This window comes from Schistocerca americana, chromosome 1 (genome assembly GCF_021461395.2).
Source record: "Schistocerca americana isolate TAMUIC-IGC-003095 chromosome 1, iqSchAmer2.1, whole genome shotgun sequence".
NCBI lineage: Eukaryota > Metazoa > Arthropoda > Insecta > Orthoptera > Acrididae > Schistocerca > Schistocerca americana.
Genome location: NC_060119.1, coordinates 375,955,276 through 375,979,400, shown reverse-complemented (window position 1 = coordinate 375,979,400; position 24,125 = coordinate 375,955,276). Strand labels below are relative to the sequence as shown.

The following is a 24,125-nucleotide window of genomic DNA, read 5'->3' as shown; positions in this document are numbered from 1 at the left end:
GCTATCTCTATGAAAGATCTTGCCGCTGTAATTTATTCTAGCAACAACAGTTACAGCTTAATGTGATTTGTTTTGTTTGTTGTCTGGATTAATCATCCTCCTTGTTTTATCTGAGTGTCACCATTATGTTCTAAAGCTGGTAACTTTTTATCCGGTGTTCTAAGAAGTGAACAGTGACCAGATTTCTCATTCACAACCCACTTAGTAAATCATTACAGTCTCTCATAATCAAATAAAATATTGATCAGGGTTCAGGGTCAAGTACTGTTTTTTGAAGGACAACATTTTCACTTTCGAATATTACCTTTACTCAAAAAGCTGCATTACTGTAATATTTGTTTATCCATACATATATAAGAACTTTTATTGCAGATATTATCAGATACAACAATAGTTTGTAAAATGATAGAATTTAGTGCTTTTTTGTCCTGTTTGTCACAAGATTGCCAAATTTTAAGCAGAAAAATAGACTGCTGTAGTGGCTGCATCATAGTCTCTCATGTATCCCTTGCACTAGTGCTGCATAATTCAAAAGTCACATGATTGTTTGAGCAACATTGATACTATATTGAGAGTTTTGGCATATAGGGAAATCATGAGCGTGTTCGACAGCAAGTATTTTTTTCCCAGCATCAACCTTCCAAAATCTTCAAAATAAATCTGCATGTCACCTCAATAGTCAAAGCTGTATTCTATTAAACAAAGTAACAGTGTTAGCCTCAGCAGGAATAGGTTGATCTTTGAACATAAGATGACCCTGTGTTTTTCTGATGACGAATTTGGGGAAAGAACTTCATCTTATAATCTGGTGAATACAGTAGCTGTGTAGGAAGGTACCATGTTCCTTGACTTCCGAAAGGCACAAAATGAACAAAATACAAGTTTGTGGCGTATCAGACCATCTGTGTGACTGGATTGAAGAGTTTTGTAGCAAACCGAACACAGCATGTCATTCTGAATAGAGAGAAGTCTTCAAGTAACTTCAGGTGTGTCCAAGGGGAGTGTTATAGGACCATTACTTTTTTACAATATACTGGATGTTTGTTTCAACTTTAGACAACTAAATATCTCTAAACCAACGCATCATATGGAGGAAAAAAAATTCTAGGTGAAAAGTTCATATTAGGAAAGGGGGTTTCTGCCTTTGCTACAACTGGCCATCTAACTGCCCCTCCTGTGTGGGCAAGGTCAGCATCATATTTTGTGATGGGAAAGCCCCCTCCCCCTCCCATTTTATTGCATATGTGAGTTCTGTGCAAAAAAAAAAAAAAATACATACAGTTTACTCAAGCAGTTGTTCCCCATTCACAGTAGATGGCACTATATCAACTATCAGGTGTATTATTCCATGCCGTAACTCTTGCACTAGTCACTATGCAATATCAGCGGAATATGAATGACGACATTTAAATATCTGAGCTTAACATTGCAAAGCAATACAAAATGGAATGAACATTTGAGGATTATGGTAGTGAAGGCAAATGGTCAATTTTGCTTTATTGGGGGAATTCTAGAAAAGGTTGGTCCATCTGTAAAGGAGATCGCATATGGGACACTAGTGCAATTTATTCTCGAGTATTGCTCAAGTGTTTGGATCCGTACCAGGTCTGATTAAAGGAAGACATCAAAACAATTCAGAAGCAAGTTTCTAGATTTGTTGCTGGCTGGTTCGAACAACACACAAGTGTTATGCACACACTTCAGTAACTCAAATGGGAATCCCTGGATGGAAGACGACATTCTTTTCAAGGAACACTATCAAGAAAATTTCCAGGATTTGAAGCTGATTACAGAACAGTTTTACTACCTCCGACATACGTTACGCGTAAGGATCACAGAGGTAAGATACAAGAAGTTAGGGCTCATATGGAGGCATGTAAGGAGTTGTTTTTCTCTTTCTCTGTTTGTGAATGGAACAGGAATGAAAATGAAAAGTAGTGGTACTGGGTACCCTCCGTCAAACACTGTACGGTAGACTGCAGATTATCTTTGTGGATGTAGATCTGTTACAAGAATAATGTAAAATGTCCATGACATGATGTGACCAGTGTATCTGCCATGGATACTCACCAAAATCAAACACCCCAACGGTGAGAAGCAATGGGACTCACCGAAATCCAGCACCCCAATTGTGAGAGGTAATATCGTTTTCGTGGATCATGCTAAATATAGTTTCCAATGAGACATTGAAACAGCTTTGTTGTACTGTATAATCAAATTTGTGACTCTAAAATAAGTTTTGAACATAAATTGAACTATTAGAACACAAAGTCTTACATATACGTCACAAATGAAATGTAGAATCAAATGTGTCTGTTCTTAACTGCAGGAACAGATGCACTTGTTGTTTGTTGATCACAGTGCCATCTGCCGTGAATGGAAAACAATAGGTTTAATAAACAATAGATATTTTTTGTGTAGAATCCAAATATGCAGTAAAAATGGTGTTCCTATATGAAGTTGAGCGGTTAGGAGCTGGCCAGTTATAACACAGACAGATGTCCCCTGTACTAATATTAACTTTTCAACTAGAACTGTTTTGTTTTCATGATGCGTCATTTCCGAAATATTCAGTTGTCTCGTATTAAAACAAATGCTGTGAATATGAATGACTTTGTAGATATTATCGGAAGCTCTGTGAGGCTTTTCGCGGATGATACTGTTGTATGCAGAGAAATCGTGATGCTAGAAAATTGTAATGAAATGAAGGAACACATGCAGGGGATTGAAGCTTGGTGCAGGGAGTTGCAACTGAACCTCAACATAAACAAATGTAACATATTAACATATTGTGAATTCAGTGACACAAAGACTGTTTATTGTATGGTGATAAAATTTCAGAACAGTCACTCAAAGTGCTCACGTCAATAAAATATCTTGGACTGTGCATACTGAGTGTTTTTGAAGTGGAACAACCACGTAAAATTAGTCGGACTCGTGCAGATGCCAGACTGAGGTTTATTGGAAGAATCCTCAGGAAGAAATGTAGTCCATCAACAAAGAAAGTAGCCTACAAAGGGACTGACGATCATGTTTAGGCTAAGCTCCGAAAACTTTCCTTACTGGGTGATGTGTAATCATTGTTTAGTTATCGAAAATTAGGTACTCATCCTTCCCTCTCCTCTCACCCCCTACGCACACACACATACACACACAACTTTGGTATCACACCTCAACAGAATATGTAGAACAATAGTGATACTAGGTTAAGATTGTATTAATTGAAAATTAATCAGTAAATTTGCTAAAAACAGTTAATATTATTTTCACAAAAATAACATTTATTTCTGAACATAATCTCCATATGACTTCATTTGGCTGAGCAAAGTTCCAGGTTCTTTATTCCTGGGGGGCGGGGGGGGGGGGGGGGGGGGGGGGGATTTGATTTCCAACTTTATGTAATACTCATTTGCGGATAATTTTTCTGATAAATTAAACATAAGTTACTTATTGATGTGTCATAAGAACAAAGTCCGCAGCACGTAAAATCGTGAAAAAATGGAATGGGTATTAGATGTATGGAACAGCTGAAGAATAGGCCTTAACATAGAGCTTAAATAAAACAATTACCCTTTTAATCCTAGTAATGGTAACAAATTTTTTGTAACATGTAGTATGAAAGGGAGGGGAAATTAAAAGACAAATTTTGTTAATTGTTGTTAACTTTTAATAACAAGATCCTTCCTAAATTCACACTGATGTGTAAGTAGGATCCAGAACCCACAAATAACTTTCAGCGTGATTTTAGCAACACCAACACATTGTTTCTAATGTGTACACAGAGGGAAGAAGTACTTTACGCAAAAACTTTTAAAATATACTAGTTTCAAAATGTTGTGACTTTCATTCACAATGCGATTTTTAAAGATATAGAGATGTGTAAGAAGGGTCCTGAACTTTAGGATATAAATATGACATTTGTTGTGAAAACTAATTTTTACTACTATGACTTAAATTTGTGGGTCGCATTGTACTGAAAAATTTAAAACAGTTATGTGAGTGTTGAACTGTGCTACTTAACACAGAACTGCAATTTGCAAGCTCATACTTCAACTAATAACTGAAGTACTGAAGGCAGGCTGCACCATTCAAGCATCATTCACTTTTCCAGGCAGGTACTAGTCATATATTACAAGTACTGATTTAAAAACTTTATCAATTCTAGTTCTTTGATTTTCTGTTTCTGAAATTCTCTTGGGCAGCTATGATCATCATTTAAAACCATGTTTATCTTACTGAGAATAAAACAGCAATGCCAGAACTTGAAACACTCATACTTTAACAGGAATCTTGTGAAAAGTTTATACTGGGATTTAAATGTTTGGTAAGAAACCTCCTTAATTACATAGTACAGGAAAGTTATTTATCAGAAGTTTTCTGTTGAACATAATAAGCAATGGAGTCATGTTCTGATAAAATGGATCAGACAGTTAGGAGTCCATGAACTATGGACCTTGCTGTTGGTGGGGAGGCTTGCGTGCCATAGCAATACAGGTAGCCGTACCATACGTTCAACCACAACGGAGGAGTATCTGTTGAGAGGCCAGACAAACATGTGGTTCCTGAAGAGGGGCAGCAGCCTTTTCAGTAGTTGCAGGGGCTGAGCTGGCCTTGTAACATTAACCAAAACGGCCTTGCTTTGCTGGTAATGCAAACAGCTGAAAGCAAGGGGAAACTACAGCCATAATTTTTCTCGAGGGCATGCAGCTTTACTGTATGGTTAAATGATGATGGCGTCCTCTTGGATAAAATATTCTGGAGGTAAAGTAGTCCCCCATTCAGATATCTGGGCAGGGACTACTCAGGAGGAAAAAAAAACTGGCATTCTGCAGATCGGAGTGTGTAATAATGTCAGATCCCTTAAACGGGCAGGTAGGTTAGAAAATTTAAAAAGGGGAATGGATAGGTTGAAGTTAGATATAGTGGGAATTAGTGAAGTTCGATGGCAGGAGGAACAAGACTTCTGGTCAGGTGAATATGGGATTATAAACACAAAATCAAATAGGGTAATGCAGGAGTACGTTTAATAATGAACAAAAACAATAGGAGCGCAAGTAAGCTACTACAAACAGCATAGTGAATGCATTATTGTAGCCAAGTTAGACAGGAAGCCCAAGCCTACCACAGTAGTACAAGTTTATATGCCGACTAGCTCCGCAGATGTTGAGATGGAAGAAATGTATGATGAGGTAAGAGAAATTACTCAGTAGTGAAGGGAGATGAAAATTTAGTAGTCATGGGGGAATGGAATTTGATAGTAGGAAAAGGAAGAGAATGAAAAGTAATAGGTGAAATGGAATAGCACTAAGGAATGAAAGAGGAAGCCACCTGGTAAAATTTTGCATGGAGCATAACTTAATCATAGGTAACAATTGCTTTAAGGATCGTGAAAGAAGGTTGTATATGTGGAAGAGGGGACACTGGAAGGTTTCAGATAGATTATATAATGGTAAGCCAGAGATTTAGAAACCAGGTTTTAAATTGTAAGACATTTCCAGGGGCAGATGTGGACTATGACTGCAATCTATGGGTTATGAACTGTAGATTAAACCTGAAGAAACTGCAAAAAGGTAAGAATTTAAGGAGATAGGACCTGGATAAACTGATGGAACCAGAGGTTGAAGAGTGTTTCAGAGAGCATTAGGGAATGATAGACTAGAACAGGGGTAAGAAATACAGTAGAAGAGAAATGGGTAGCTTTGAGAGATGAAATAGGGAAGGCAGCAGAGGATAAAGTAGGTGAAAAGATGAGGGCTAGTAGAAATCCTTGGGTAACAGAAGAGATTTTAAATTTAATTGATGAAAGGAGAAAATATAAAAATGCAGTAAATGAAGCAGGCAAAAATGAATACAAACATCTCAAAAATGAGATTGACAGGAAGTGCAAAATGGCTAAGCAGAGATGGCTAGAGGACAAATGTAAGGATGTAGAGGCATAGATCACTAGGGGTAAGATAAATACTGCCTACAGAAAAATTAGAGAGACCTTTACAGAAAATAGAACCACTTGTATGAATATCAAGTGCTCAGTTGGAAAACCAGTTCTAAGCAAAGAAGGGAAAGCAAGAAGGTGGAAGGAGTGTATAGAGGGTCTACACAAGGACGATGTGCTTGAGGGCAATATTATGGAAATGGAAGAGGATGTAGGTGAAGATGAAATGGGAGATACGATACTGATGAAATGGGAGATATGATACTGTGTAAAGAATTTGACAGAGCATTGAAAGACATTAGTTGAAACAAGGGCCAGGGAGTAGACAACATTCCATTAGAGCTACTGATAGCCTGGGGAGAGCCAGCCATGATAAAGCTCTACCATCTGGTGAACAAGATGTATGAGACAGGTGAAATACCCTCAGAGTTCAAGAAGGATATAATAATTCCAATACCAAAGAAAGCAGGTGCTGACAGGTGTGAAAATTAGTGAACTATCAGTTTTATAAGTCACAGTTGCAAAATACTAACACAAATTCTTTACATACGAATGGAAATACTGGTAGAAGCTGACCTCGGGGAAGATCAATTTGGATTCTGTAGAAATGTTGGAACACGTGAGGCAATACTGACCCTATGACTTATGTTAGAAGCTAGGTTAAGGAAAGGCAAACCTATGTTTCTAGCATCTGTAGACTTAGAGAAAACTTTTGACAATATTGACTGGAATAATCTCTTTCAAATTCTGAAGGTGGCAGGGGTAAAATACAGGGACCGAAAGGCTATTACAATTTGTACAGAAACCAGGTGACAGTCGTAAGAGTCGAGGGTCATGATGGGGAAGCAGTTGTTGGGAAGGGAGTGAGACAGGGTTGTAGCTTATCCCTGATGTTATTCAATCTACACTCCTGGAAATGGAAAAAAGAACACATTGACACCGGTGTGTCAGACCCACCATACTTGCTCCGGACACTGCGAGAGGGCTGTACAAGCAATGATCACACGCACGGCACAGCGGACACACCAGGAACCGCGGTGTTGGCCGTCGAATGGCGCTAGCTGCGCAGCATTTGTGCACCGCCGCCGTCAGTGTCAGCCAGTTTGCCGTGGCATACGGAGCTCCATCGCAGTCTTTAACACTGGTAGCATGCCGCGACAGCGTGGACGTGAACCGTATGTGCAGTTGACGGACTTTGAGCGAGGGCGTATAGTGGGCATGCGGGAGGCCGGGTGGACGTACCGCCGAATTGCTCAACACGTGGGGCGTGAGGTCTCCACAGTACATCGATGTTGTCGCCAGTGGTCGGCGGAAGGTGCACGTGCCCGTCGACCTGGGACCGGACCGCAGCGACGCACGGATGCACGCCAAGACCGTAGGATCCTACGCAGTGCCGTAGGGGACCGCACCGCCACTTCCCAGCAAATTAGGGACACTGTTGCTCCTGGGGTATCGGCGAGGACCATTCGCAACCGTCTCCATGAAGCTGGGCTACGGTCCCGCACACCGTTAGGCCGTCTTCCGCTCACGCCCCAACATCGTGCAGCCCACCTCCAGTGGTGTCGCGACAGGCGTGAATGGAGGGACGAATGGAGACGTGTCGTCTTCAGCGATGAGAGTCGCTTCTGCCTTGGTGCCAATGATGGTCGTATGCGTGTTTGGCGCCGTGCAGGTGAGCGCCACAATCAGGACTGCATACGACCGAGGCACACAGGGCCAACACCCGGCATCATGGTGTGGGGAGCGATCTCCTACACTGGCCGTACACCACTGGTGATCGTCGAGGGGACACTGAATAGTGCACGGTACATCCAAACCGTCATCGAACCCATCGTTCTACCATTCCTAGACCGGCAAGGGAACTTGCTGTTCCAACAGGACAATGCACGTCCGCATGTATCCCGTGCCACCCAACATGCTCTAGAAGGTGTAAGTCAACTACCCTGGCCAGCAAGATCTCCGGATCTGTCCCCCATTGAGCATGTTTCGGACTGGATGAAGCCTCGTCTCACGCGGTCTGCACGTCCAGCACGAACGCTGGTCCAACTGAGGCGCCAGGTGGAAATTGCATGGCAAGCCGTTCCACAGGACTACATCCAGCATCTCTACGATCGTCTCCATGGGAGAATAGCAGCCTGCATTGCTGCGAAAGGTGGATATACACTGTACTAGTGCCGACATTGTGCATGCTCTGTTGCCTGTGTCTATGTGCCTGTGGTTCTGTCAGTGTGATCATGTGATGTATCTGACCCCAGGAATGTGTCAATAAAGTTTCCCCTTCCTGGGACAATGAATTCACGGTGTTCTTATTTCAATTTCCAGGAGTGTATATATTGAGCAAGCAGTAAAGGAAACAAAAGAGAGATTTAGAGTAGGAATTAAAATCCATGGAGAAGAAATAAAAACTTTGAGGTTTTCCGATGACATTGTAATTCTGTCAGGGACAGCCAATTACCTGGAAGAGTATGGAACGGAATGGACAGTGTTTTGAAAGCTGGATATAAGATGAACATCAACAAAAGCAAAACGAGAATAATGGAATGTAGTTGAATTAAATCGGATGATGCTGCGGGAATTAGATTTGGAAATGAGACACTTAAAGTAGTACATGAGTTTTGCTATTTGGGGAGCAAAATAACTGAGGGTGGTTGAAGTAGTGATGATATAAAATGTAGACTGGCAATGGCAAGGAAAGCGTTTCTCGAGAAGAGAAGTTTGTTAACATCAAGTATAGATTTAAGTGTCAGGAAGTCTTTTCTGAAAGTATTTGTGTGGAGTGTAGCCATGTATGGAAGTGAAACATCGACAATAAGTATTTTAGACAAGAAGAGAAAAGAAGCTTTTGAAATGTGGTGCTACAGAAGAATGCTGAAGATTAGATGGGTAGAGCACATAACTAATGAGGAGGTACTGATGAGGGAACCTCCCCATCGCACCCCCCCCCCCCCCCCCCTCAGATTTAGTTATAAGTTGGCACAGTGCATAGGCCTTGAAAAACTGAACAAAGATCAATCGAGAAAACAGGAAGAAGTTGTGTGGAACCGTGATAAAAATTAGTAAGATATACAAACTGAGTAGTCCATGTGCAAGATAGGCAACATCAAGGAGAATGTGAGCTCAGGAGCGCCATGGTCCCGTGGTTAGCATGAGTAACTGCAACTGCAGATCTACAGGTCCTTGGTTCAAGTTTTCCCTCGACTGAAAATTTTACTTTCTTTATTTTCGCAAAGTTATGATCTGTCCGTTCGTTCATTGACATCTCTGTTCACTGCAATAAGTTTAGTGTCTGTGTTTTGCTACCGCACCGCAAAACCGTGCGATTAGTAGACGAAAGGACGTGCCTCTTCAATGGAAACCGAAAACATTTGATCGCAAGGTCATAGGTCAACCGATTCTCCCACAGGAAAACACGTCTGATATATTCTATATTGCACTGGTGACGGCATGTGCGTCACATGACAGGAATATGTTGTCAACCCACCTAACTTGTACACTTGGCGAATGGGTAAAAAGATTCTTCTACCTTGCCCGATTTAGGTTTTCTTGTGGATGTGATAATCACTCCCAAGAAAGTGATGAAAACATAAGAGTTTGTCATATAAACTGAAAATAAAAAATTAAATTTTTCACTCGAGGGAAGACTTGAACGTAGGACCTCTCGTTCCTTAGCTGCTCTCGCTAACCACGGGACCTCGGCGCTCCTTGGCTGACGGTCTTCTTGATGTTGCCTATCTTGGCATGGACTACTCAGTTTGTATATTTTACTAATTTTTTTCATAGTTCCACACAACTTCTTCCTGTTTTCTCGATTGATCTGTATTCAGTTTTTCAAGGCCTATCCACTGTGCCAACTTATAACTAAATCTGAGGGGGGTGCGATGGGGAGGTTCCCTTGTGAGTAGAAATGGGGAGAAGAGGAATTTGTGGCACAACTTGACTAGAAGAAGGGATCAGTTTGAAGGACATGTTCTGAGGCATCAAGGGATCACCAACTTAGTACTGGAGGGCAGCGTGGAGGGAAAAATCGTAGATGGAGACCAGTAGATGAATACACTAAGCAGATCCAGAAGGATGTAGGTTGCAGTAGGTACTTGGAGATGAAGAAGCTTGCACAGGATAGAGTAGCATGAAGAGCTGCATCAAACCAGTCTCTGGACTGAAGACAACAACACAAACACAGGGTTAGGAATCTTGACTATTTTTAAATAAGGAAAGGTTTCCACAAGGCTAGTGCAAATTATGAGAACATTTACGTGACACAAGAACTGAGTAGATACAATCTTTACCCTTGACCACATGAATAACAAAAATACTTGGATGTTATAATTAAAATTCCACTACTTGAGACAGTGTAGACAGAAACCTGTGTACCAAAGGGGTACTCAACTTTATGGGAATGCTGTCCTGACTGTGCTGCAGGATTTGTGTTCTGATAGTGTTAGTGTCATGAGTTACTGTTAGTTTCGGTACTGGTATGGCAACGTAAGGTTGAAACATATGCATCAGTGTGCATTGCAGGTGCAGACATAGTGTGTCCAGCGAACCTTGAAATCTTGCAAAATCCAGGAATTTTCAAAATCAGAAAAACATGTAAAAACCAACAGATTTTATTTAAAAACATTGATTTTTTTAAAAAATTTCTGTGCCACACCAATATTGAAGTAGTATCAGTTTAAACCATATGTGGTATTTCAAATAGCATTCAAATATTCAAATGAGAATATACACATTATATACTCAATACTCGTTAGTGATCCAATATTTACCCAATAATCTGTACCTGTTTTATACTCGCTGAGATGTTGTGTGAGGCTGGTGTCCAAGGAAGCTAATTGGTGCTACCATGTGAGAGGTGGGGAGAGACAGGAGGTTTCATTACTTCGCAGTCTGGCTTAAAATACAGATCAGCTACTATGGTAAAAATATACACATGTAAAACTTTTTGTAAAAGCGTTTATAGAGACGTTCATAGTCAGTTTAGTGCAGTGTCCAAAATTACATTAAGCCTGTTGTAGCCCTTTCAACTACACTCCTGGAAATTGAAATAAGAACACCGTGAATTCATTGTCCCAGGAAGGGGAAACTTTATTGACACATTCCTGGGGTCAGATACATCACATGATCACACTGACAGAACCACAGGCACATAGACACAGGCAACAGAGCATGCACAATGTCGGCACTAGTACAGTGTATATCCACCTTTCGCAGCAATGCAGGCTGCTATTCTCCCATGGAGACGATCGTAGAGATGCTGGATGTAGTCCTGTGGAACGGCTTGCCATGCCATTTCCACCTGGCGCCTCAGTTGGACTAGTGTTCGTGCTGAACGTGCAGACCGTGTGAGACGACGCTTCATCCAGTCCCAAACATGCTCAATGGGGGACAGATCCGGAGATCTTGCTGGCCAGGGTAGTTGACTTACACCTTCTAGAGCACGTTGGGTGGCACGGGATACATGCGGACGTGCATTGTCCTGTCTGAACAGCAAGTTCCCTTGCCGGTCTAGGAATGGTAGAACGATGGGTTCGATGACGGTTTGGATGTACCGTGCACTATTCAGTGTCCCCTCGACGACCACCAGTGGTGTACGGCCAGCGTAGGAGATCGCTCCCCACACCATGATGCCAGGTGTTGGCCCTGTGTGCCTCGGTCATATGCAGTCCTGATTGTGGCGCTCACCTGCACGGCGCCAAACACGCATACGACCATCATTGGCACCAAGGCAGAAGCGACTCTCATCGCTGAAGACGACACGTCTCCATTCGTCCCTCCATTCACGCCTGTCGCGACACCACTGGAGGCGGGCTGCACGATGTTGGGGCGTGAGCGGAAGACGGCCTAACGGTGTGCGGGACCGTAGCCCAGCTTCATGGAGACGGTTGCGAATGGTCCTCGCCGATACCCCAGGAGCAACAGTGTCCCTAATTTGCTGGGAAGTGGCAGTGCGGTCCCCTACGGCACTGCGTAGGATCCTACGGTCTTGGCGTGCATCCGTGCGTCGCTGCGGTCCGGTCCCAGGTCGACGGGCACGTGCACCTTCCGCCGACCACTGGCGACAACATCGATGTACTGTGGAGACCTCACGCCCCACGTGTTGAGCAATTCGGCGGTACGTCCACCCGGCCTCCCACATGCCCACTATACGCCCTCGCTCAAAGTCCGTCAACTGCACATACGGTTCACGTCCACGCTGTCGCGGCATGCTACCAGTGTTTAAAAAGACTGCGATGGAGCTCCGTATGCCACGGCAAACTGGCTGACACTGACGGCGGCGGTGCACAAATGCTGCGCAGCTAGCGCCATTCGACGGCCAACACCGCGGTTCCTGGTGTGTCCGCTGTGCCATGCGTGTGATCATTGCTTGTACAGCCCTCTCGCACTGTCTGGAGCAAGTATGGTGGGTCTGACACACCGGTGTCAATGTGTTCTTTTTTCCATTTCCAGGAGTGTATTAACAGTCAAAAACAAGACATCATAGTCATGAAGAGTAATGACTTGTACTAATACGCGTTGAACAGATGTATGGGGCTGAATGACTGCTCAGTGGTGGCAGACTGACATAATATCATGCATACAAGATTAATCTCAATAGTAGACACAAAAAAACCTCAGTTGCATTCTTAAAATTCTTTTTTCTGTTTTTTGATGGAAGTGGAAATTTCATATTAACTTTGAGGAATATTATAAACTACTTTCAGTCTTGAGTAGTTTATTAATTTGTGAATGTGTGTTATTTATTAGCTAATATAGATATAGGAGGTCCAGTATGAAACAAAGTAATATGTTCAAAGCCACAGAACGATTCATGGAATCAGTCTACAGTGCAGTCATATGCACTATCAGATGACATTACACGTGCTGAAATTGTGTGGGGTTTGCACACCATTGGGAGTCATTTGTCCATTCGGAGCTCAGCAGGCTGTGTAGCTCTGTTCCCTTTGTTATTTCCGCCAGTCAGATTGCAAAGAAAATGCATTGCAAAAATCAAAACTGTGTTACAGCACTGGACACTGATTGGCATCATACACGAGATGTAAAATTGCTGACCTTATTGACAAATGTGAAATGATCATACTCATATTTGATGAAAGTATGAATACTGTTCCTCGAAAAACCCAGATATCCATCTGGGTTTCATGTACGATTTTGGGACTGTGATAAATCGTTAATAACACATAACTTGGCTTCTGTTTTTCTGAAACATACAAGGGCAAATTATTTACTTGAAAGTGTAAAAAGATCGTTGAATTTGGAAAAAATTAAAATAAAAAAAGTTGCTGTTATCAATGGATGGACCAAATGTGAATTTAAAACTTTTGAATTACATTAACAAGGAACTAAAAGAACCCTTCGATTGTCTTCAACTGCTACCAATTGGTGCCTGCAGTTTGCATGTATTATGTGGCATATCCAAAACTAATTGGGAATTGTCATTTTTTAGAACACTTTATTAATTATGTAATGATTTATTTGCATGAAGATCACAATACACTGTGACAATCAGATCTCCATCTTTTCCTGTCATTTTGTAGAACTAGATAGGCTGCTAAAGCTGTAGAATTTCTTGAATACGTTTGAACTTGCGTTATTGAGATAAATAAATCGAAAACTATTCCTCAGTTATCAAGTTTCGAATTTGTTTTTGAAACCGTCAATGATAAATTGCTAGCTCCAAAATTGACATTCTTCAATTCAACAGCACACTTGTCGGAACCATTTTTACTCGATTTTCAGAGAGATGACCCAATGGCTCAATGTCTGTATGATGTACTACATAATCTTGTGAACATTTTGATGCAGCAAGTTGTGAAACTAGACACCTAAAAAAAGAGCAAAAACTCATCTTTGATGAAAATCGACTTAGGGGATATAAAGAATGATATTGCAGCAAGACAGTTAAATCTGAATTTTTGCTACAAGAAGTGCGCTTAAAATAAGAATGTGTCTGAAGAGGAGATATTGTTGCTGAAGGAAAACATGCGGTTATGCATTATTTGCATAGTTGAGAAGTTGCGAGATACACTCCTGGAAATGGAAAAAAGAACACATTGACACCGGTGTGTCAGACCCACCATACTTGCTCCGGACACTGCGAGAGGGCTGTACAAGCAATGATCACACGCACGGCACAGCGGACACACCAGGAACCGCGGTGTTGGCCGTCGAATGGCGCTAGCTGCGCAGCATTTGTGCACCGCCGCCGTCAGTGTCAGCCAGTTTGCCGTGGCATACGGTGCTCCATCGCAGTCTTTAACACTGGTAGCATGCCGCGACAGCGTGGACGTGAACCGTATGTGCAGTTGACGGACTTTGAGCGAGGGCGTATAGTGGGCATGCGGGAGGCCGGGTGGACGTACCGCCGAATTGCTCAACACGTGGGGCGTGAGGTCTCCACAGTACATCGATGTTGTCGCCAGTGGTCGGCGGAAGGTGCACGTGCCCGTCGACCTGGGACCGGACCGCAGCGACGCACGGATGCACGCCAAGACCGTAGGATCCTACGCAGTGCCGTAGGGGACCGCACCGCCACTTCCCAGCAAATTAGGGACACTGTTGCTCCTGGGGTATCGGCGAGGACCGTTCGCAACCGTCTCCATGAAGCTGGGCTACGGTCCCGCACACCGTTAGGCCGTCTTCCGCTCACGCCCCAACATCGTGCAGCCCACCTCCAGTGGTGTCGCGACAGGCGTGAATGGAGGGACGAATGGAGACGTGTCGTCTTCAGCGATGAGAGTCGCTTCTGCCTTGGTGCCAATGATGGTCGTATGCGTGTTTGGCGCCGTGCAGGTGAGCGCCACAATCAGGACTGCATACGACCGAGGCACACAGGGCCAACACCCGGCATCATGGTGTGGGGAGCGATCTCCTACACTGGCCGTACACCACTGGTGATCGTCGAGGGGACACTGAATAGTGCACGGTACATCCAAACCGTCATCGAACCCATCGTTCTACCATTCCTAGACCGGCAAGGGAACTTGCTGTTCCAACAGGACAATGCACGTCCGCATGTATCCCGTCCCACCCAACGTGCTCTAGAAGGTGTAAGTCAACTACCCTGGCCAGCAAGATCTCCGGATCTGTCCCCCATTGAGCATGTTTGGGACTGGATGAAGCGTCGTCTCACGCGGTCTGCACGTCCAGCACGAAAGCTGGTCCAACTGAGGCGCCAGGTGGAAATGGCATGGCAAGCCGTTCCACAGGACTACATCCAGCATCTCTACGATCGTCTCCATGGGAGAATAGCAGCCTGCATTGCTGCGAAAGGTGTATATACACTGTACTAGTGCCGACATTGTGCATGCTCTGTTGCCTGTGTCATGTGCGTGAGGTTCTGTCAGTGTGATCATGTGATGTATCTGACCCCAGGAATGTGTCAATAAAGTTTCCCCTTCCTGGGACAATGAATTCACGGTGTTCTTATTTCAATTTCCAGGAGTGTAGATCACCGCTCAAATACAACTTTGCGCATGTGATTTCCTGCTAGAATCAAGAAATTTTGTTAAACCAGGAATTAGCTCAAAGAAGATTGACAGTATCTCTTAAAATTTTGGTATGAAATGGAAGAATGTTGGATTCAAAGGCAGACCGTGTCAAACTTGAATTTGTGAATATCTGCAGAGAAAAGAGAATTGAAGACGAGATAAAATGTTACAGGAGAAGTGAAAATCATCTTGATAAATTCTGTAGTCATATAATCAAATTCTTCAAAGGCATGCCCAAATTTCTGAGATTTTGTGCAAATTATTTTAATAATCTCACATGGGAATGCTTCTGTTGAGTAAGCTGTTTTTGTAAACTCCGAAATCATAGTTGAAAATCAAACAGAAAAAAGCCCTCTTGTTCAAAGATATGTATATGACTTAGTCAAGAAAGCAAATGGAGTGGACAATTTCAACATCAACAGAAGTATTATACACTGTTTTCGCAGTGCACATTCTTTGTACTAAGACGATATGAAACACAAGATAAAGGAAGGTGAAAGAGAAGAGGAGGAGTGATTATTGAACAAACAAAAGCAAGCTGAAATCAAAGAATTAGAAACGAAAAGAGTACCTTTGTTGACTGAAGCCTCAAAGATTTTGGCAGAGATAGAAAATTTAAAGAAACTGTTCATTCATTTTTAACATGACTAAATTCTACAGTTTGTCCCTGTAATGAGCAAGTTTCAATGCACGAGGGTGGATCAAATATAAATGGGATTTTTTTTTTATTTAAATTCATTTACTGAAGGCAATTATAATTTATTTTTTCACATAATCTCCATCTTTGGAAATATATTTGGCTCAGCGTATGGGCAGCTTTTTGATGCCCCATCATGAAAAGAACTGGATCGTGTCACCGGCCAGTTGCGCACATAGTCTTCCACGCTCTCGTCATCTTCAAATCATCGCCCTCCTAGAGCTTTTTTAAGCAGTCCGAATAAATGGAAATCGCAGGGCAATAAGTCTGGGCTGTAAGGAGGATGATCAAGTGTAGTCCAGTGCATTTCCTGTAGGTTGGAGACAGTTAGAGCTTTGCGCATTGTCATGGAGGAGGATGACCTGTTGAATGGAGTGGTCTTGTTTTTTGTAGCGATATGCAACTCTCGCCTGGTTCAACAGTTCGCAGTAGTAAGCAGTATTGATTTTGCGTCGCTCATACAAAAAAGTCAATCAGCAAAATGCCATGCTGATCGAAAAAACCGTTGAAAGAACCTTGCCAACTGACAGTCGAGTCTTGGCTTTCACTAGTGCTGCCTCTCCCTTTCTCCGCCACTCCTTACTGACTTGTTTGGATTCTGGAGAGTGGTGGTGAACCTATGTTTCATCACAGGTGACGATCCGACTCAAAAATGCATCACCTTCTTCCGCAAACCTTGCTGTAAGCCTCTTACAGTCCTCCAAAGGTCTCAGCTTCAGATTTTGAGTCAAAGCTTTAGGGACCCATCTGGAACACACTTTACGGAACTGTAGGTTGTTTGTGATGACTGCTTGACAGCTGCCATAGCTGATTCTGACTTTTTGTGCAATTTCTGATACTCTCACCCCTCAATCATTGTCAGTAATGTCTTTAACCGCATGAATGTTTTTGTCTGTAATGCTGGTCGGAGGATGGCGATTTTGTTGCTGATTTTCCACGCGTCCTTGTTCTTCCTTGAACTTTTCATGCCAGCTAAACACATGCGTCCTTGATAATGCTTTATCAGTGAATTGTACAATCAATCTTTGGCAAATTTCCACTGCTGTAACTCCTTCACAAACAAGAAATTTGATAATTATGCATTGCGCAATGGAGGGGTGCATATGTTGCTCATATATCGTCAGCATTACTGACAAAACGGCGGGAAATATCTGACAACACTCTCTCCTAACTTTTGTACTTTTTTATTTTGTATTTTTTATTACCTGTAAATCAAGATTCAGTATTAAAATTTTAATTTGTATCTGTGATGTATACTACTAAAGAAGTAACTTGTAATTAATTATGCATATTCCAATAATTATCAATATAAAGTTTTGAAAAAAGAATGTTTTAGTCTCAAATTCAATAAAAAAAGGTACATGGAAAAAATTTGCCTTAAAAACCTGGAAAAAATCCTTAACTTGAAAATGATCACTCACAGGATACCTTGAGACAGTCAACATGCATCTGGGCATTGTGAGTAGGGCTTCACTTGTACAGCTGTTCTATCAAAAGGGCAATAGTGCTGCTGATTTTCGCAAGTGTCGATGTATTAAAAAACCACAGAGAGGTCTTCTTTCTTTCCGCTCTACGGTTGAAGAACATGATTCGGAAGTTCAAATTGAGGACGGTTTCGGAATCACTCCTGGGAGAGACCAGTGACCAGTTGCACCACAAATTATTGAAGAAGTTAATGTTGTCTTAGCTGAATATTCAATGGGCCACTGTTGTTTCTGGCATTTGTAGAGCAATCTCTAGTGCAGTTCCAGTCTGTCGTGGGTACAGATGGTTGTGACATTGAGCAACATTTGTAACCTGGGATGTAAACATCGTACACAATTATCAAATGTTATTCTCTCTTGTGGAAATAAAAGTGTGTTTCTTTCAATGGTTTATTCATCATTTCTCTTCCGCATGTCCTTAAAAATGTTTCCACCAAGTTTCATTGTCCTGCAATCACTGTTTTGTTGTGTAGGCCCTTCTCAAGTAGTGAAAGTTTAATTATAACCACGCTGTACATCTAGCATGATTATGGATCAGGAGAAAATGAAATCTTTAAATTTTACATAAGATATACAGGGATAAGCAAGCTCATAGGTATGTCATGATAGAAATAATAGACAAATTCTCTCTCCCATTAAAACCGTGTGGTGGCTCAATCAACACTAACAAAGGAAATTCTCATAAACAAGAGAAAACAGACTTAATATGTGTGATTGAAGTGTAATCTAAGAACAACTCACACATATGTGCAGGGTGTTAAAAAGAAAAAAATATTCAATAGTTTGTGAGAGGTGGTGGTACGGAAAATGTCCAGTAAACATGTGCTCTAGAAAGGATGCCTTAAGAGCTGTGTGCACTAGTTTATCTTCACTACTCGGAAACACAGCTCCTCTTCTGAACAAGTGCTCATCATAGTTCTTAAGTTACGAATTTTAGCACCCATGTGAACTGCAAGAGTCCATACTACCACGTTTCAAAATATTTGCTATTTTTTAACATCCTTTATATCAGAAGGGGACATTAACATTGGTTGATTTGTACCATAACATACCTTCATACACACCACATGAAAATCCAAACCATATACTTAGAGTGTTTTACAAATACAAGAAAAATGCTGCAAACACAATAACAGGAATAGAAATATTACAAATAGGTAATTGAGCATACAACATCGGTATTCCAAGAGATACTTTCCAACTCTGAACACCACCACACCTCTGTCATGTGCACTCTTCCCACTCATCTCAGCGGACTGACTGCTAATCCAAATGTGTTGTGCCATCACTTTGTCACTTGTAATAGCGATCCAATTAAAACCAAATTACAGCTTTGTATGCTGAGGGTGCAATTGCAATTTTGGTAGTGAATTATTCCTCATCTCACCCCCCCCCCCCCCCCATATATATATATGACAAACACAAATATTTATGCTCTTCAAAATAGAAATAAATTCTAAAAGATGGTTTGTTTTAGTGATACCTGTAGTGTTTTAATTCGTCCACTGTAGCATTCTGCAATTCAAAAAGAAAGTTTGCTGCAAATATAATATGCAGTGTGAATAAAATATGAGATATACGCACATAATCATGTGAACCATAAATTGAAAATAGATTAAGCAACAAAGGAATGACTGAACACAGATAAAATGACAGTGAAAATAGATTATCCGCATATCTGGCTAAGACAACATTGTCAGTAGACTTAAAAGAGCTGATTTCTAAAACAGTAGGTATTCCCAACCAAGTCCTAAGAAAATATGCTATACAGTGGTGCTAATGAGATACATTGTGCACATCACCACGAAGCATGCAGAATTTTATGAGAGACCCATTTAAAACTTGTTTTTAGGAAAGAAGAGAGGAACAGTATCTTGAAACAACACACCCAAGTGTTGCAGTTGGTTTTGTTTAATATTTATACATGATTCCAGATGAAACCAGTTAAGCATTTACTGGAAACAATCTCTTGCTTAGAGGCCCATTCATATTCATTCCTTACTCATTCCTCTCAACCTGCCACTGGATATTACTCTTGTGTTGATTGTGCGTAAGAATCCTTGGAGCCTGAGTGTTTTCAGGTGAGTTGCATATGAGAAAATCATACAGGCCTGACAAAAGTCGTTCACTAAGAATTGAAGATATCATTAATAGATGTAAGCTACACATTTTTAAGTGGCCAGATAGTGGTAAACTGACAGTGTTTGTTGTGATGTCCCCCTTTCTCTTTCTTTCTTTCTTTATTATTATTATTATTATTATTATTATTATTTTTGTGATGTCTGGAGATGGTTGAATAGTATTCAAATTTAGTAGTTTACTATTAATGAAGAATTAACTACCACACCACTGTTTAATTTTAATTAATGAAAGCAATTTGTATTGATTTATTGAAATAAACACTTTTTAAATATTTCAATTAATAAATGTCAAGTAGGGTAAGGTGAGGTAGATGCAGGTAGCAGCATAAGTTGATGCAAATGAAAATTTGGGCTTTGGGCAGGTCCATACCAAGGCTATGGTGAGATAGCCCGCATAGGTGGTGCAGAAACTGATCAGCTAAAAAAAGAAGGGAAGAAAGACAGCAGTGTTCACTGAGATGTGGGAAATAGGGAGTATGTGTGAGCTTGTCCATCCAATTGGGCCCACCTGAGGTGGTCCTAAAGTATGCTACTCTGAGGGGCAAGGTGGAGAAAGGGAAACATATTAGTCACATCACTGCAGCTTTAGTAGTCAGAGTGTGGAGGGAGTATGAGCCACCTAACACTGACCCTTAGAAGTTGGTGGGTAAGGAAAATGACTCACTGTGGAAGGATGCACCAAGATGAGGGAGGAGTGGAAGCAAGCCCTGGTACAGCTGCTAGCAGCTCAGTAATTTCGTGTTTCTGTCACTTGTACTAAGCCAAAATAATGTCATACTGAAATTCTTTGATATAATACTGAAAAAAAAAATACGCAGAATAAAATTATATCACAAAATTTCTGGTGGGGCCAGGCCCCTGTGGCCCTTAGTAACAAACCACTCATGCACTTTTTATAAATAACTTTGTACACAAAAACAGAAGTAAAATAAATAGAAGCATTTTGGAAGGGTTCAGATGATAGTGGTCTTTGGGAGACAGTAATTCTGTATGCAACCCGTTTTTATATTTTCTGTCATTATTTCATTGAGTAGGTTGTCACCTGTTTCTTCTCTACTCTATCATGTCTTAAAAAACAGGGGTATAGTAAGCATTTGTGCAATTTGGCGTGATATTGTGGTGGAAACTTGTTTAGTGTTTATGTAGTTCTCAGAATCCATTTGTTCTACATTTCTACCTCCTTGTCACATATGCGCACATTCATGTGACTGGACTGTCAAAACACAACGTACATTTCTGTAGCTGTTGACAGAGACTTGTTTGCTGGGTCTAGTTTATACCTAAGTAAATTAGAATATTTAAGGGCGTAATAGGACCAATGCAGAAAAATATAAGGAATTACTGTATATAAACTGCGTAACGACTTTTTTTTTTCAGATTCACGCAGAATTTGTCCATGTTTCGGCGAGATATCAATGATTCCTTGAAGGGTCCTAATATGACAGCAGCATCAGTGAGTGATATGATGACATCATAGTGACTATGTAATCTTTACCAGGAATGGAGTGTGGTGTAACTGAAGTGACAGTGATATTGCAAGGTTGTTTAAGTTGTGAATAAAACAAAATCACAGATGAGCCTTTTTCTATTTATTAATGCAAAATATATAACCTAAGTAAAATGAAGGCAAGTTTGGACAAACACTATTTCAAAATTTGTCAAGTGCCAGATATTCAGTATAAATGTGCCATTGCTATGTATCACTGTATCTTTATTACATGTATTTCATCCTGGTATTGTGCAGACATTAAACAAAAAGTTGTGGCTGCCAAGGTGAACATATGAAAGACATTTTCAGAATGTGACTTTCAGAGTATATTGATATGCAATTGTGTGTGAACACAGTGCGTATATTCGTTGTAAAGTACATGTGATTCTTATATTCTGGTTTTGTGAGTGTGTCTTGCCGCTGACGTGACAATGTGAATACTAGAGAAAAGAATGATTGTGGAATTAATTGTACTGTGATTTGTTGTGAGATTACAATGTATGAAAATCTGGAATTTACTGTGATTGTTGCAGTGAATTGTGGAATATTTGGTTGATAATATTATTGTATGTAAAAATGTCAGGAGAATGTATCATTGTCACACTTGTTGTTTCTATAGCTCGTTCCATAAATAAAGAACTTGCATTCAACATTTTTTGTTCCTATTTGAAAGGACTGAATTTTTACCAGGCACAAATTGTTGTGAACTGCCAACAAGAGACGTAGCCATGTATGTTACTCTGTTATTATTAAACTGTTGTTAAGTGTCTGTATGGACCATTCTCAGTCACTTTCTTTTGTTGTGTATCAAAGAAAAAAACCTTTTGTGTGAGTACTTTATCTCAAAATTTTGTTCTACAGCTGTAGACCATTATTCATCATTAAGAGCCCTATAAAATATGTGACGCTTTTCTATGCATAGTGTTGTTGTTGTATATTTTATATAGCTTCTGCACATGAAGTAGAACATACTGTTCACATAATTTTAATGTAATATAGTCTTATTTTTGTATGTATTGTGCATTGATAAATAAGAGCCAATCCAAGAAAAATCTTTGTTTCTTCTGGCTAAACTTGTACAAACCTTTGCTGATTGCAATCCAAAATCTAAACCAAATATTAATTTTCTGTTGAGTTTTCTAAATCTTGAAAACACAGATAAGTTCACATCCACTTCCTTTCCTAATTGTTCTCAAGAAGAAACATGGGCTCCATTCATCTTTATTCAAGCAACATCTTATTTAGTCTGACGAGACTGAATGGCACCATCTGAGACAGTATCGGCCCAGAAAAATCTGAGGTGGTCATCAGGATTTAAAGCTGTTACATTGGGACATGAATCTAAAGACCACAGATCACAGTCTCTTGGGGCAAGAACATTATGTTATAAGTAAGTTATTTATAATGGGTAGCTCCGAACTTTCATCCTTTCACTAAGTAACAGACAAAAATTGGAACCTTTGCCTTTCATGGTTGAGTGCACTACCAGCTGCACTATCTAAGCATGGTTCATAATCCATTTTACTTCCGCCTCAGTACCTCATCTCGTACCTTCCACCAAGCGAATTTTCATATCACTGCACATACTGATGTTGAATGAAAATTCGTTATGGAGACAAAAACTATTCAACATTGTTTGTGCAAAGATTAGCTCAACTACTGTAGGCCTGAGATTGTAATGATGCCTCAGCTATTCAAAAGTATATCATGAAAAATGAAAGTTACTATGTAAAGTAAGATGAAGAAGCAATTGGTTGCTTAGTGTCACCCCTAACTAATTTAAGTTGCTATTCGTAGGCCTCTGCTTGAACAGACTGTCTTGTCTCCTAAGCTGTTCATGGAAACTCCTTCGAATTCAGGGTTGTTTGTCAACTACTCAAAAGCGGTTTGCATAGACCACCAAGCATATTAAAATTCAACCAACAAAATGAGCACAACTGTAGTGCCCTCTTGAGAAATCCACTGCACAACTTTTAATTTATAAGATTTCAGTTTCTGTGTGGTGTCCTGGATGCAGGTAGGCATTAGAAAATCTGTAAAGTACAGGACATTTGTAGTAAAGAGATCCACATCTCCAAGACAGTTAGCACGTTAACAGCTGTATCACTTTTTATTACATTATATTAAGTTATATTACAACAAACTTGCACCCAATCTGAACTTTAATAAGGAATTACACTGAAGAGCCAAGGAATCTGGTAAACCTGTGTAATATCGTGTAGGAGCCCCGTGAGCTCGCAGAAGTGCCACAACACGATGTGGCATAGACTTGATTCATGTCTGAAGTAGTGCTGGAGGGAAGTGACACCATGAATCCTGCAGGGCTGTCCATAAACCCATAAGAGTATGAGGAAGGGGAGCTCTCCTCTGAACAGCATGCTGCAAGACATCCCAGATATGCTCAATAATGTTGATGTCTGGGGAGTTTGGTAGCCGGCAGAAGCACATAAACCCAGAAGACTGTTGCTGGAACCACTCTATGGCAGTTCTAGATGTGTGAGATGTCATATTGCCCTGCTGGAATTTACCAAGGCCGTCATAATGCACAATGGACATGAATGGATGCAGGTGATCAGATAGCATGCTTAAGTACGTGTCACCTGTCAGAGTCATATCTAGACATATCAGGGGTCCCATACCATTACAGAACCTCCACTAGTTTGAACAGTGTCCTGCTGAACTGCAGGGTCCATATATTCATTAGGTTCTACCTATACCTGTACCTGTACACATCCATTCTCTGGATGCAATCTGAAATGATACTCATCCGATTAGGCAATATGTTACCAGTGATAAACAATCCAGTGTTGGTGTTGACGGGTCAAGATGAGGCATAAAGCTTTGTGTCATGCAGTCATTAACAGAGCACGGGTGGTCCTTCGACTCCAAAAGCA

General features: G+C 41.0%; 1 protein-coding gene across 4 annotated transcripts in view; it reads left to right on the top strand.

The window, feature by feature from the left end:
- Positions 1-22,283, top strand: part of LOC124600531 (exportin-7) — a 243,836-nt gene extending 221,553 nt beyond the window's left edge. For all 4 annotated transcript variants that reach the window (XM_047136171.1, XM_047136169.1, XM_047136170.1 and 1 more), the window contains exon 22: positions 21,120-22,283. In XM_047136171.1, coding sequence (XP_046992127.1) covers positions 21,120-21,219 — 100 coding nt within the window. In that variant the 3' untranslated portion in view covers positions 21,220-22,283. The remainder of the gene's footprint in view (positions 1-21,119) is intronic.
- Positions 22,284-24,125: the final 1,842 nt, after the last annotated feature.